Source organism: Oryzias melastigma, linkage group LG14, assembly GCF_002922805.2.
Source record: "Oryzias melastigma strain HK-1 linkage group LG14, ASM292280v2, whole genome shotgun sequence".
NCBI lineage: Eukaryota > Metazoa > Chordata > Actinopteri > Beloniformes > Adrianichthyidae > Oryzias > Oryzias melastigma.
Genome location: NC_050525.1, coordinates 4112855 through 4127232, shown reverse-complemented (window position 1 = coordinate 4127232; position 14378 = coordinate 4112855). Strand labels below are relative to the sequence as shown.

General features: G+C 39.8%; 1 protein-coding gene across 8 annotated transcripts in view; it reads left to right on the top strand.

Annotated features, from left to right (window-relative positions):
• The window catches only part of LOC112142366 (peripheral-type benzodiazepine receptor-associated protein 1), a 74938-nt gene that overhangs the window by 42628 nt on the left and 17932 nt on the right, over positions 1 to 14378 (top strand). For 7 of the 8 annotated variants that reach the window (XM_036215339.1, XM_036215341.1, XM_036215338.1 and 4 more), the window contains 9 exons: positions 1503 to 1683; positions 2059 to 2148; positions 2550 to 2755; positions 6530 to 6636; positions 6720 to 6829; positions 6908 to 7756; positions 10009 to 10160; positions 10240 to 10704; positions 12369 to 12761. In XM_036215339.1, the coding sequence (XP_036071232.1) occupies positions 1503 to 1683; positions 2059 to 2148; positions 2550 to 2755; positions 6530 to 6636; positions 6720 to 6829; positions 6908 to 7756; positions 10009 to 10160; positions 10240 to 10704; positions 12369 to 12761 (2553 nt within the window). The remainder of the gene's footprint in view (positions 1 to 1502; positions 1684 to 2058; positions 2149 to 2549; positions 2756 to 6529; positions 6637 to 6719; positions 6830 to 6907; positions 7757 to 10008; positions 10161 to 10239; positions 10705 to 12368; positions 12762 to 14378) is intronic. The other variant, XM_036215337.1, reaches the window with a different exon arrangement.

Below are 14378 nucleotides of genomic sequence, written 5' to 3'. Positions count from 1 at the left end.
TTTTCCTAATAAGTTTATTTTTGTAAAAGCTTCTTCAAGAATATCAGTGAAAATAGTTTTTAAAAACCTAGACTGCAGAAGCATGGACAAATAAAAGTTTAGAATCAATATGCTGCAGTTCCCACTCAAACACCCACAAACCCCAAAGAACTGGAGCAAGACTGTAAGGAACAATGGAACAGAAATATTTCACTTTACAGTCAGAAACCGATATCCCACAAATGACAATCACTTTTGATTATTACTTAAAGTAACTGAGGTATCTACTAGACCTGGTGACGACCTGTGGATGTTTTAATTGAAGGTTTTCTTTATTTTTCACTTGACTGGTAGTCAATTCTATCTATGTTTGACATGACGATCGACTGCATGAATAGATGAGATCTGACAGGAAATGTTGCTCAGACAGTTTAATGCAGAGGCTTCTGTCAGATCAGGCTGCCAGGAAACTCCCACCACAGCCGGAAGTGAAATCAGCCACATATAGAAACCGAGTGGAGCTGCAGCAAACTCGTGCACGTTTTTTCACAAACAACCCCGTTCTGGTGGCTTTGTCTCACACAGAAACAGGCAAAGAAGTTACTTGACATCATTTATGTTTCCCTACCCTTCAATTGTTAAACTTTTAATACCTGTTTTAATTTATGTCCCCTGAACCTTAAACTCGGTGTTTGGAGCCTGTAAAGATGCAGTTTGTTTGCCTCGTAGAAACCTGTCTTTACATTTAGAAGTGTTGTTTTCTCCTCTAAAGTGTGAAGGCTTTTTTTAAAAAAGGAAAGAAAATATTTAAAATGACAGTGGTCGTGTTCACAAAAAGCTCTAAAAAGATCTAAAATGTCTTAATCAGAAGTTCCAGATTTAAAACAGACGAAAGACTTAATAGAGCAGTTTAAATGAGAACATAAAAAAGAGGTTGACCCACTTTCTAGGGTGAATATGATTTGTAAAACAATCTATTCTTGATAGTTTGTTACCTTTGTACGAAACCAATATGTCAAATCAAAAATGTTACATGTTTAGAAACAAAAATGTTCGAATGCTCTTGTTATTTTTTTATACCTAGGAGTAGTTTTTGGACTTTTTGTGAATGTGACTGCTGAACCAATGATAGGGATAGAAAAGTATAAAGGATAAAATTTTTCTGCTGACACTTGCTTCTGCTTGCCTGGCACAGCGTTAGAATCTTACACTTAGAGGCATCTTAAAACACTCATGCACACAAATCAAACAAAGCTTTTGCACAAACTGTTTTAAGCCTTGGTCACATGCACCTGTGCAGGGTTTGACTCCTGCATGGCTGCAGGGTTTTGGGTTGTAGGGTCGCAGAGAGGAGCGGATGTATCTGACCCCGGGATCACACTGCATGCAGTCCTGTAAGGACAGTTGTTACTAAGGCTTTAAACAGAAAACAAGAGATTTATCTCATCACTGAAATAGTATAGTGGCTTGTTAAGGCTGTATTCTTTTCTGTTTCCTGTGATTTTTTTGTAAATTTTCTGTAGTCAAAGGTACGAGAGCTTGAAGAGAAATGCCGCAGCCAGAGCGAACAGTTTGGCCTGCTCTCCCAAGAGCTGGAGAAGTTTCGACTGCAGGCCTCCAAGGTGGACCTGGCCAGCTCTACCCTCCTGAACAACCCCAGCCTCTCTGTTCTGACCAACGGAGTGGGCCTGACTACAGAACGAGGTGAGCCACTGAGACCCGGGGATGAAGTCAGCATCCCTGTAGGTATTGGTACTTTAAACCAATGTTTTAAATAACAGTTTAAAACAATAATAACAGCTAAGCTCACCCCAGTGCATTATACTGTAGTTCAGTTTTTCCACCAGTAATCTTAATCCAGTCGTTTCTTCAAATCCATTCTTTAAAGGTTGAATTTTTACACTCCTTAGATGCATCTCTTTTGCATATGAAAATGACAACTTTAATCGCCAAAGTTGAGATAAACTGTCCTATGTTTTTTTTTTTTTAAATACAGCAAAAAAATAAAATAAAATAAGTCCTGCCTTTGAGCTCCTACAGCAGCCAACCTCTTTCTCCTGCACTCTTGCTGTGTTTTAGACGGCACTGCTGGCTCATGGGATGAAATAGCCTTCTGGAGTGTGGAGGGAGGGGACACTCTGTCCTGCCCTGAGGATTTTGATTGTCTTGGTACTCTTTGTTTTCTTTTGTCCCGTCACTCATAACGTGCACGGCATGCTCTCACCTGCATCCTCATTGTAAGAGTCTGGCGCCGCGGCGTGTAATTCCCATCATCACGAGGGTCAGTGCTCTGGGATGAGGAGCAGAGTGTCTGTTGAGCGTGGAACCAGTTAAGCCCCTTAACCGTTGTGGTGTGACACACGTTGACATAAGATACTGTGACCTCTGGCATGAGACAGATGGAGACAGGATTTTTTTGTCCTTCACCGTTCTAATCAGCCATGTTCAAATCTCGCACCTCCTGCATGCCAACCAGCTATTCCAACCAGCCAGCAGGTTAACCAGGTTAACCAGAGGGCTTTGTTGTTCTCCAAGGACACGGATTATTCTCTTCCTGTCTTTCCTGATAGATGTGGCGGCTGCCCTGCGCATGGGGGCCACCCCCCACCCTGCGGGACTCTCCAGGGTGGAGCGCTCGCCGGTCACCAAACATCGAGAACTGCCCACCATCAGCGTCAGCAAGTCAGCCTCCTCCTCCAACAAGTCGGAGACCGCACACCTCACCCCCAAGTCTGACACTCACCTCAGTCCACATAAATCAAGCCCAACACACGAGGTACTGCCGCAACTTCCTCCTCTGGACACTAACTTTTCCTGAGATTTTATGGTGTAGCAGCCATCTTTGAAATTATTAATTACAATTCACATTTCACTGATGTTAGTCACTGTGAGACCTGCCAAAATAACATGAAAAGTTTCTCTTAAAATGAAATTATGTAACCCTTTACATTTTTTTTTCTTCTTTTCAATTATTGCTTTAGTTTTTTTCATTTTACTTTTGTGGCCGCTATAATTGGCACTACCTAAAATGAACAAATACTCTTGTCGAATTCATTTTGAAAGCTCAGAAGAAAAACATTTCTTGGGTTCTGCAGGGTTAATAGTTACTTTTCAGAAATAATAAATAACTTTGACTCAAAGATTTACTATTATTTAACTGAAACGCTGTATTCCTGCTGCTAGTTGTGTAAATGAGATCATACGGGTCTGAACACGTCATCTAGAGTGGAGAAATACAATCGTCACTGGAACAAACGTATGACTAAACATGACACTTTTTAGCTCAGTTTAATTTTGTTGAAGGTTTTTTAAAATGATTTTTTACAAGCATGACATTTTCTTATCCCTTCCCGGAGATGTCGCTGGCAGCACCTAGATAACACACGCTCTTTGACATATCATTAATCTTCCACTCGATCAACATGAATCGGCAAATTCTGAAATGGGAAAAAGTGGCTATTCATATCAGCCTTGCTCGAATAAGCAAAACTTAACAATCTCCACAACTGAATCAGCTGATTTACACTTCTCTAATGTACAGTTTTGCATATACTACTTTTGCCAGTGCAAAAGTGCTTTTCTCTGCTTCTGAATTTGTAATTGAACGAATGTCAACACTGGAGCTGACATTGGGTTAATTTTATTTTATAAATTCTAAGTGAGGTGTGAACACACAATATTGTTTGAGATAAGATGTGGGAACTGTCCTCCTTATTAGAGTTGTTTTAGCATTTCAACACCTCATACTGTATAGAGCTCACTTTGAGAAGATTTTCAAAGCTTTTCTGATCTCTGACGCTACATTCACACCACCCTCTGCAACGCGCATTCAAGGGTCTACTTCCAATAAAACCTGCACTGTTCAGTACCAGGTATTTATCTCTGAGTCACACTGGTGGAAGTTTCAGATAAAGATGTCCTGGATCGATTTTAGGTCGGTGAATCTGATCAGATCATTCAACATGAACCAATATTGACCATGAATCGTACCGTCAACCATTAATTATGACATAATCCAATCATTGTTGAAATGAATTCTTACACCCCTACTACAAAATATCCAGTGTCTCTTCTTATTTTTGTGATTTATTGTCACTCATGTACTACAGTTCAACAAAGCTCATATTTAGCAAGATAATCCACTCGCCACTGTGGATTATGATGGTTATGGTGTAGTAGTTTTAGATGATTATATTTATAAACGTTTCACCAGAGAGCTATAAATAATCAACCTCCTCTATTGTGTTATGTGCTGTTGTTTAAGTAAAAACTCTAAGCATATTAGGGGGCGAGGGGTCATTCATATAGAAATGAAATTCTCTGTTCAAAACAGCAGGTGTGTGTATGGTTTGACTGCAGAGTGAAACCAACTAGGAAGACATAATTTAAAATAAATTATGCTGATTTTACTCTGCTGATAAATGCATAATTACAGAATTACAGACAATATTTCTTTTGGAAGTATTACCTTACAGTCATGACCTATAAAAGCTATTTTAATATGCAGGTGGTTGTACTTAAGGTCTAAGATTACTGGGGTTTTGTAGTAATATATATATATATATATATATATACAACTTCAATGGTGATTAGCCATTTCTGAATAGAATTCACGACAGATAAATACAATATTAAAGATAAAGGTGTAATTATATGTTTTGCATGAACTGTAAGAATTTGTATTCAGGGGTCATGTTTTTTTTATTATTATTTAGGGGAAACCATAAACACCTGCTTAACCCAAATTTTAGTAAAAGCCTTTTTTTTAGCATTTATGTTGATCAAAAATACAATTTTTTTTCTTTCTGCCTTTAACAAGCAATAAGTTGCTGTTAGCTTAAAAAGATCATTTTATATCTACATTACCTGTAATTAAAAAGGTTTCATAGCAATTTTTGGGGCTAATGAACATAAACACCAATTTTATTTTAACAATCAACGAATGCACTTTTTTTTAGCAGCGCTTAATGATCAATATTTTAAATATTTCTAATGCTAGAGGAAATCTGATACATGTTTTAAAGGGTTTCCATTTCTTGTAATTTTGTCTTACAAAGTCAAGTTTTCAGTCAATCTCAACAGAAAAAAACATAATAGAAAACTTGGCGATTAGGAGTTTGAGGAATTTTGTGAAAATGGAAGAAAGTTGCAACCCTTTGGATAGGGGTACAGGAGTCTAAAACACTTTACAAACAAAATTGCTTGAACTAATTTGGCTTCAGCAAATGTCAAATATCTGACAATGCACTTTGAGAAGAGGACGAAGAATGCTTGGCCAACCTCAAAAAAGAGAGCAGTCCTATACGGGATTGAAATTGTGTCCATGTCTGTAGATTTTCTCTCAAAAGAGTCTATAAGCAAAGCTGGGAGTCAGATGGCTAAGCTGGAATCAAAATCAAATGGACTGCAGAGGTTTGGAAGGAAAAAACGAACTGAACTGAAGAGATTAGGATCAAGAGTAAAGAAGTGAGATTAAAGTAGTTTAAGATGCTGTCCTCCACAGACCCCCATTATAACAAATGGATCGGTTTGCAAATCTCTTTACTGTACTTTTACCATTTTGATTGTTAGAAAGCAAAATAGAAATCATACATAAAAATACACCTCTAGAAAATGACAAATCTTCTCGGTGTTTGAAGGTTTTCAGAAAATATAGTTAATTTTATATTATTTGTCCTTTTTAGGATACATTTCCCCTAATTGTTAATTTTCAGTCTTAAAATGTAAAATTTAGGATCTTAAAAACTCCTAAATCTTATTATTCAGTTTTTCGACAGCTTTTCAGTGACTTTTTGTGATTAAAAATAATCATATTCTTTTTTTCTAAATTGTTTTTTCTTCCAGTTTTAATGTATAAACAGATGTATTTTTCCCTTTTTAAAGTCCATCTCCTATCATCTTTTGATTTATTTTAAAATCGTTCCCAGTGGGCTTTTAATAGTGATTGTGCCATTTTTTTTTTAAAACCTGTGTGGTTCTCTAGGTCATAGTTTCTGCAGAGCAGCAGGGGATCATTTGGAATTCGCCTCTTAGTTGTGGTGGGACTGTTGCTAGGAAGTAACCCTCCCATGATCCTTTCTTTTCCTGCTAGCTTACAGACCCTCACCCAACTTAACATTAGCAGTACAACAAAAATGGAATACTGGAGCTATCCAGACATAGACCCAGATGCAAATGAGGAAAACAAAGACGTACATGGATCTAGTGGTCTAGAAGCGGAGCGGAGTAGAGAGCTTGTTCAGCATGTTTGCTTTGTTGCAAATACGATCTTTTTCAAACTCAATTTTTTTGTCTGCTCCTGATTTACAACAGTTTGAATAAATAAACACTCAGAAACTCTATTTTAAGCTTAATTTTCTGTATATAGATGCTCATCATGAGAAAATCGTAGCCCAATTTCCATCAGTGGGTGTTTAACCTTAAAAAGATTGATTACTCCTCCAGGGCAATAGTCTGCAGCATTTTTATCTTGGTTGGGTTGTCAATGTGTTAAGCCCTTTGTTCAACACAAGTAAAAAAAAGTTGGTCACCACCTAGCTGTTCTTCCCAGGTGGACACCGCCAGCGAGGTGGAGGAGCTGGACATCGATGTGGCCCCAGCTCCTTACACAGCCAGCAGGGGGGCAGCAAAACTCCAGGTTTTCATTGCCAGATACAGGTAAACAAATTTCATAGCTGACGAGTGACAATTGTTTTTTTTAATGTAGAGGCCAAAAAAAACCCACATTTTTTTTCTTACAGCTATAATCCATATGACGGCCCCAATGACAACCCTGAGGTGGAGCTGCCGCTCACAGCTGGAGAATACATCTATGTGTACGGAGACATGGATGATGATGGCTTCTATGAAGGTAATTCTGGAATTGTGTTTGTATTTACTCTTTGCCTTTCCTGTTTTTATTTATATATTTATATATGGCTGCTTTTAGGTGAGTTGATGGACGGGCGGAGAGGGCTGGTCCCCTCCAACTTTGTGGAGCGAGTGTCTGACGACGACTTATTGAGCGCCCATCACCCAGAAACAGGGGACGCGTCCCACAATTCCCTGCTCGACAGCAGCCTGCACAGTGCCAGCCACCAGCATCACCTCCACTCGGGCGTGGGCGCCTCTGCCCCCGCCCCACCCCCCTCAGATTCGAGAACAGCCTCATCTGTCCCACCCCCTCTCACCAACGGCCTGGACTTGGACTTGGAGGAGGTGGGAGTGGACCTTGTGCCTTACCCACGTAAACTCACCCTCATCAAGCAACTTGCCAAGAGCATCATCATTGGCTGGGATCCTCCGTTGGTGCCAGCTGGGTGGGGCAACGTATTCAGCTATAATGTGTTTGTGGACCAGGAGCTGCGGCTCAACGTGCCCTTCGGCGCCCAGACCAAAGCGGTGCTGGAGCGGCTGGACATCAACCTCAAAGCCTACCGCGTGTCGGTGCAAAGCCTGACGGAGAAGGGCGTCTCGGACCAGCTGCGCTGCAGCCTGCTAGTGGGCCGAGATGTTTGCGTGGCGCCCACGCAGCTGTGTGTGGACAGGGTTACCGCCACCTCTGCCAACCTGACCTGGCTGCCCAGCAACAGTAACTATGTGCACATTGTGTCCTTGAACGATGAGGAGTGTGAGCTGGTGAAGGCTGGCTGCTACTCGCTGTGCCTCAATAACCTCCTGCCCAGCCTGCAGTACACCGTCAAGGTGGAAGCACGGCCGCACCGCACCCCATGGGAGCTCCCTGTGGAGCGGCGTGAACACAGAAGCGCCACCATCACCTTCAACACGCTGATGGCAGGTTGGGACTTTGAATTTTTTTTCATCACATGTCTGTTCTTGTCTAATTATGGGCTTTTGGGCTTTTATACCACATTTTAAAAAAGGAACGAGTTAGTGAAGGTTACCAGTATTAATACAACTCTGTCATTCTAAATTCAAATTATCAATAGATTCACATCAGGAGAGCTGAGATTCTAATGACTCATCATTTGCAATTTTTCTACTGTTTTGTTTTATCAATAATGCAGTTTTATCATAAAAACATATAGAGAAAGTGTAGGATGAAACCAAATCTAGAGTCATTTAGATAAACTGCTAAATTTGATATTTAACACTGACTTTCATCTTGAAGTTTTTAAAATTCTCAGAATAGATTGAATAGAGTATCCAGTGTTTAAAGACCAACTTTTTCATAGTAGATTACCTATTTAAAATAACTAATGATTAAAACTGCGCTTCTAAGTATTTCTTAATTCAAATCACATTGGATCAGAAAACCGGATGTTAGAAAAAGCTCAAACTAATGATGCAGCTACTGAAATGGGCGTGCAAAAGTCTCCTCTCCCCCTGCGTGCACCCTGGCCCGCTAACACTTAGGTATGCAAGACATGCTGTAGCAAATTGGGATTCTGGCTCAAGACTGTTCAACTGGATTGATCCAATATTGTTTGTCGTTATTTTTGTGCCGCTAACGTTAGCTTGAGGCTATAAGCTTGAGCATGAGCGCACAAACAGAGCTCTGTGATGGAGAAGGGGGGCAGGTTGCTCTTTATCACTGGGAGCAATTTTACAATAAAAAAAAAATGGTTAGAGTGGGACTTTAAAACTTAATATAAACTAATCTCTAAAATCCATTCATCTTTTGATTATTTTAACCCTTGTGTCATCTTGTGGGGTCCAGATGACCCAACCATACATTGACGTGTCATCCGTCCGATGGTACACATGGATGAAAGAGGACAGGATTTCACGTCTGCCACGGACACCAGTGATAATCAAAAATAATTGGAAAAAAAAGTTCAGCACGCTGTCTTGTGGCGTCCAGATGACCCCACTCCCAACGTCAACATACCTAGGATACCACAAGGGTTAAAATCATTCCCAGTGGGCTTTTAAATATCATTATGCTGTTTTAGGCCAAATTTAAAAGAAACTTTAATTTTCTTGGACATAGTTTCTGCAGAGCGCCAGGAGTTCATTAAAAATTTGTCTCTGAGTTGTGGGCGGGACCTTTGGCATGGAGAAACCCGCCCCCTTTTCCCTCCTGTTGCTGACAGCTTTAAGCAAGGAGCTCGTGGCCCGCCAAGCGTATTTTTTACTCAACAAAAACAATCTTTTTCAAACAGCATTTTTTTTATCTGCTCCTGATTCATGATTTGAGTTAAGAAATACTAGAATTGCAATTTTGAGCCTAATTTTCTTTATGTATACCCTCCAACATCATAAAACATGTTAAAACACAAATTTCAACAGAGTGGGTCTTTAAGTAAATTAAAGAGAAAACCGCATACACAGATGACAAGAAAATTAATCTGGCATCATTTACCAATATCTTATGGATTTAATCAGACAGAAGCTCCAGACTTTTAACAATAATGCTAAAATGAAGCACAAACATGTCTCTTTTTGGAATATTTTATTTCTAAAGCACTCAGTTTATGGTTTTATTTTTACTGTGGATTTCTTTTTTTTTTTTTAGGAAAGTCTGAAGGTTATCAGTCTCTAATTTATTTTTAAAGAGGGAAAAAAAACAATGAGATTGTGATGTCGGTTTATGCCACTTGTTTTGTTTATACTTATGACTATATTTAAACTATTTTTGGCAGTTTTCCTGTTTTTTCGTAAAGTTTTTTGTAGATTCTGTTGAAGGAAATTCTAATAAAATCCTGGTAAAAAGTAAATTAAATATTGCACTGTGCGTGAGTCACCATGCAATATTTCTGGACTTATATTGGTATTAATTAGAGAAAACATTTATTTTGCATTATTTGATGTTTCTGTGTCAAACGCAGAGCTGTTAAGATGCACCATGAATGTCATTTGAGTTCTTTAAATAATTCAATAATTTAAATTTGTTTTAGTTTCATGCCCACAGTCTGGAAATGCAGGTATATATAAGTTTTTTAAGTCCTTTGGAGATCTAGCTGACAGCTTTCTTAGTAGGAGCACACGTGTAGTGAAATGATCTCTCTCCCAGCCCCGTCTCAGTAAAGAAACTCCTCTGTGTTTGTCTGCTGTTTGCTGTGATGTAACACCTTCTAATGGCTTCAGGCCCCCCGGATGCTCCCCTGGATGTCCAGCTGGAGCAGGGCCCTTCTCCAGGGATTGCTCTTATCAGCTGGCTGCCAGTCACCATAGATGCTGCAGGGACGTCCAACGGAGTCCGTGTCACTGGATACAGCATTTACGTTGACAGGAAAAAGGCACTAACTTCTATCAATTTGTTAAATGATTAGCTTGTTACCAGATCAAATGTTTGACTGACTTGTTTTTCCTTCCAAGGTCCTGGAGGTGTCCTCCCCCACAGCGGGCAGTGCCCTGCTCGGCCCCTCTCAGATCCAGTGCCTGCAGGCAGCTCAGGAGCTCACTCTCCGCACCATGTCTGCTCACGGGGAGTCCTGCGACTCTCTGCCAGTTAAGGTGCCCTCCAAGCTGGCTGCCATCATGGCAGGTCCGGCTGTCTCCTCCCCAGTTGTGCCAGCGGTTCCCTGCGCCTCGCTAACTCCCAGTATCCTGCCCCCACATCTGTCCTACTCTGCTGCAAACATCTCCGCCAGCCCTTTGCCATCAGACACGCATGTCCACGGCCTCACGGTGGAAACCGCCGCCAAAACGCCTGGCGCTCTCCATTCCGATCATCACCCAACATCTGCCTCGTACGTGATGGCCTGGGCCAACCCCTCGGCTGCTGCTGCCTTGTCTGTGTGTGAGGCCACACTACCAGCACCCTCTGCCATTACTCCACCGGTAAGCCACGTTTTCCATCCCCAATCCACACACGCAGATGAGAGGATTCCAAAGAATGATGCAAAGCCTCTTGGCGCGAACATATATGAGATCAAAGTGAATTCTGCATGCTAATGTGCACCTGCTCATTAATAATTGAAATGGGGACAACAAAGGTAGGGGACAGTGTGTGGAGGTAAATACAAAACCCTGAATTGCCTGATGGTACGTTCACACTGGGCTTGGAAACGCACATTTGACCGACCGCTTTCAATGAAAAGTCGATGTAATGTCTATACGTGTTTAGGGCTTCCTCGATTTAACCTTTGGCTTCCACATGGCACAATGCAATTTTTAAAGTTTGTTTTTAGCCCTGCTTAGAAAACGCACTCCAATTGTGCACGTGTCATAAGTTAAACTAGTCTAATTTTGACCGACTGATTTGGCAATGATGCATGGGTAGCGTCCTTTTCAAAACACGGAAGTGCCAGCCGTTTGAAAATGAATCGTGAGGGAGAAATTAATATTAGAGTAGAGCTGGAAAAAAGGCTGAAGAAAGATTCACGAGATTTACTCCACTTCGACATTTCACACCAAGCCTTATCCAACTGTGAGGGCATGTGCTATTGGATAGTGATAATCCAGTGTGAACACCGTATGCTAAAACTGCGTTTAAAATGTTACCCTTTTGATGCTGTGAAAGATTTTTGATTATCAACGTATTTTTAATGTCAGAATTTTTATGTTCTAAAAAAAAGTTAAACAAGTATACTGATCTTGTCTTTACTTAAAAATGCACTTTGGTGGGGAAACGTAAGTCATATTGGTCTATTGTGTTGTAGTAAAGAGAAACATTTCTAAAAAAATGCATATCTGGGATGCATTGATAATTCTTTCATAATCAAATCATTTCAAAATCAAATCCTTGCCTCCTGAATCGTAATCTAATCGTGAGGTGCCTCAAGAATCCCACCTCTACTGGTCTGTAATGTCACTAGTCTTCATACTAGTTTGGGAAAGGGGGCAGACAGGACACTTGAATACACTACTATACTTACTATCTAAGATAGTAAGTTCACTGAAACACCCACACATTGTGTTTTTGGTGATCATAACATGTTCTTGTGGCATTTTTCTCATGATGAAGGGCATAAATTGAGAAAATTAAGCTTAAAAAGGCATTTCTGAGTATTTTTTGTTTGTTGTTCAGATTGTTGTAAATCAGGGGCAGACAAAAAGAATGCAGTTTGAAAAAGATTGTATTTGTTGCGTAGAAAATACAAAGGGCAGTTTACCAACTTCTTGGTCTGCTTAATTCTGATTCATCCATGTGCGGACAAATAGATCCATGAATGTCTTTGTTTTCCTAGTCTGAGCTTGTATCTGACTCAAAACTATATGGCTGGATAGCTTCAAAATTAATCACAATTTTTGTGGAACCAATAATATTAGGTCGAGGTGTGAGGGGCTGTAAGCTAGCAGGAGAGAGTGTAAATTGAGAGCTCTTACAGGTGAACTCCTCTACAGAAAGTGTGTCCTAGGAAACTACATGTTTTTGATTTTGCCTAAAAATGGCATAATCATAATTAAAAGACCACTGGGAACACTTTTACAATACATCAAAAGAGGATCAGATAAGTTTTTAGCATTAAAATAAAATCTGCTCTGTGTTGTTAACCATTTAGGTCAACATAACCCCCTCCATCATCAGCACATCACCTCAAGCCTGTCCAGCAGCAGCACCATCACCCGCCCCAGCGCCAACAGCAGCACCAGCACCGTCGTTAGAGCCTCACAGAGATGCGGACAGTCCCGGAACAATCCGTCCTTTCCCGTCCATCACAGATTTTATGGAGGACCCCAGCGATCCCAAGTTTGCAACACCCGAGCGCATCCCTACTCCACCTAAAGCCCCCATCACAGACCTCCTGAACCCTCAATACAGCAACGTTCTCCGGCCGCCTAGTACTTCTCCACTGGAGTCGGAGGTAGAGGAGGAGCTGGAAAACACTCGCCTAGTATCCATCGAGGAGTTCCTGAGGCAGGATCAAGATCCAGCGTACAGCAGGAGACAGCAGGTAAGATATGACACATTTTCACTGAAATGATGTCTTTAATCCTTTTGAACAACAATTTTTCTCAATATTTTTTTTTCTTACTTTTAATTTATTTTAATTTAATTTTTACATGGTTTAAATGTTTAAAAAGTTTTATTATGCGGACAGAGATCACAACTACAAGTTCATTGCATTTTCACTGTGCAGATTCAATGTTTAGTGGCTAAAACAGAAACAACACAACAAAGGATCCTTTTTGAAATGGTAAAATAATGGACTCAACAACATTTAAAGTCAGTCCGTTTAAATAGATTGTTGCTCTGAACCACTTTGAAAAGCTGAAGAAAGCTTTGTTCTTGTAAATAAAAACAGTGATTAAAAAAAACAAAAAAAAGACTAAATGACTTAATCACAGATGTCCTTACATGTGGATATGTGCTATCTGCCGGTGAAAAATGGGCAACCCTGTAAGGAGGATGCAGGTGGCCTGCAAAAAAATTTTAAGACCGTAGACTGTTAGAGCAGGGGTGTCAAACTCAATCGTACAGGGGGCCAAAATCCAAAACACACCTTAGGTCGCAGGCCAAACAAGATAAACATTTTTGTACATTTTTAAAACTTTAAAACCATAACTTTTTAACATAAATTTTATAAACTAGACATATAGCCTTACCTGTGATAATGCTAGTGTGAATGCTGTAAGCTGAATTTGACTGCTGAAGATGCTAGTGCTGATAGCTGACGATGCTGAAATTGATTGCTAAAAACACTGAAGTTGATAGCCAGCTAAAATGTTAGCTAAATACCAAATTAGCCTAAAAAAATAAAAAAAATTAAAAAAAACTTAGGTTAGCTAAAATAGCTATAATGTAGTTGAAAAAAATAGCTAAACTTCAAAATAGTTTTAAATACTGAAAAATTTGCCAAAACAACTAGCGTGTTAATATTATCCTAGCTCCAAAATAGCCTAAAATACTTAAAAAAGCCAAAATTATCCAAAACAGCTAGCATGTAGCTGAAATATTAGCTAAACTCCAAAATAGCCTAAACAATCTTAGTAATTGCCAAAATAGTCCAAAAAACTATCAGAATGCCAATTTTTTTAAAACTTTAAAACCGTAACTTTTAACATAATTATGAATAATAAAAAGGCAGGAATATTATTCCAGAATAAATCAACTTAAACCGTACAGAACTTTCAATATTTTACTCTCCATAAAAATGTATTTTGTCAAAATTACACAAGTTAAAAATTAACACAAGAGAACATCGGGCCATTAATATATATATAACATATAATTTACTGGAGGGCCGGATCCGGCCCCCGGGCCTTGACTTTGACACGTGTCATAGAGCGAATGTTCATGCACATTTTTTTTCCATGGACATGCTGTTAGCGACTGATTGAACACTTTCAACATTCAAGGTTAAGCAAGAGGGAAAATAGCCACATTGTATGGATTTATAATTGTTCCAAATCATGCACACTAAGCAGGGATTTGTGGTGTTGAAGTGTCAAGTGTGCGCAAATTAGACAATTGGAGCATAGTTTGTGTGGGTGTCCTTCGGGTATTTGCGTATCACCTGCACACCCGTGCATGAAGCATTTCCAGATGGTCAGCGTGGGGCCATTAGTTC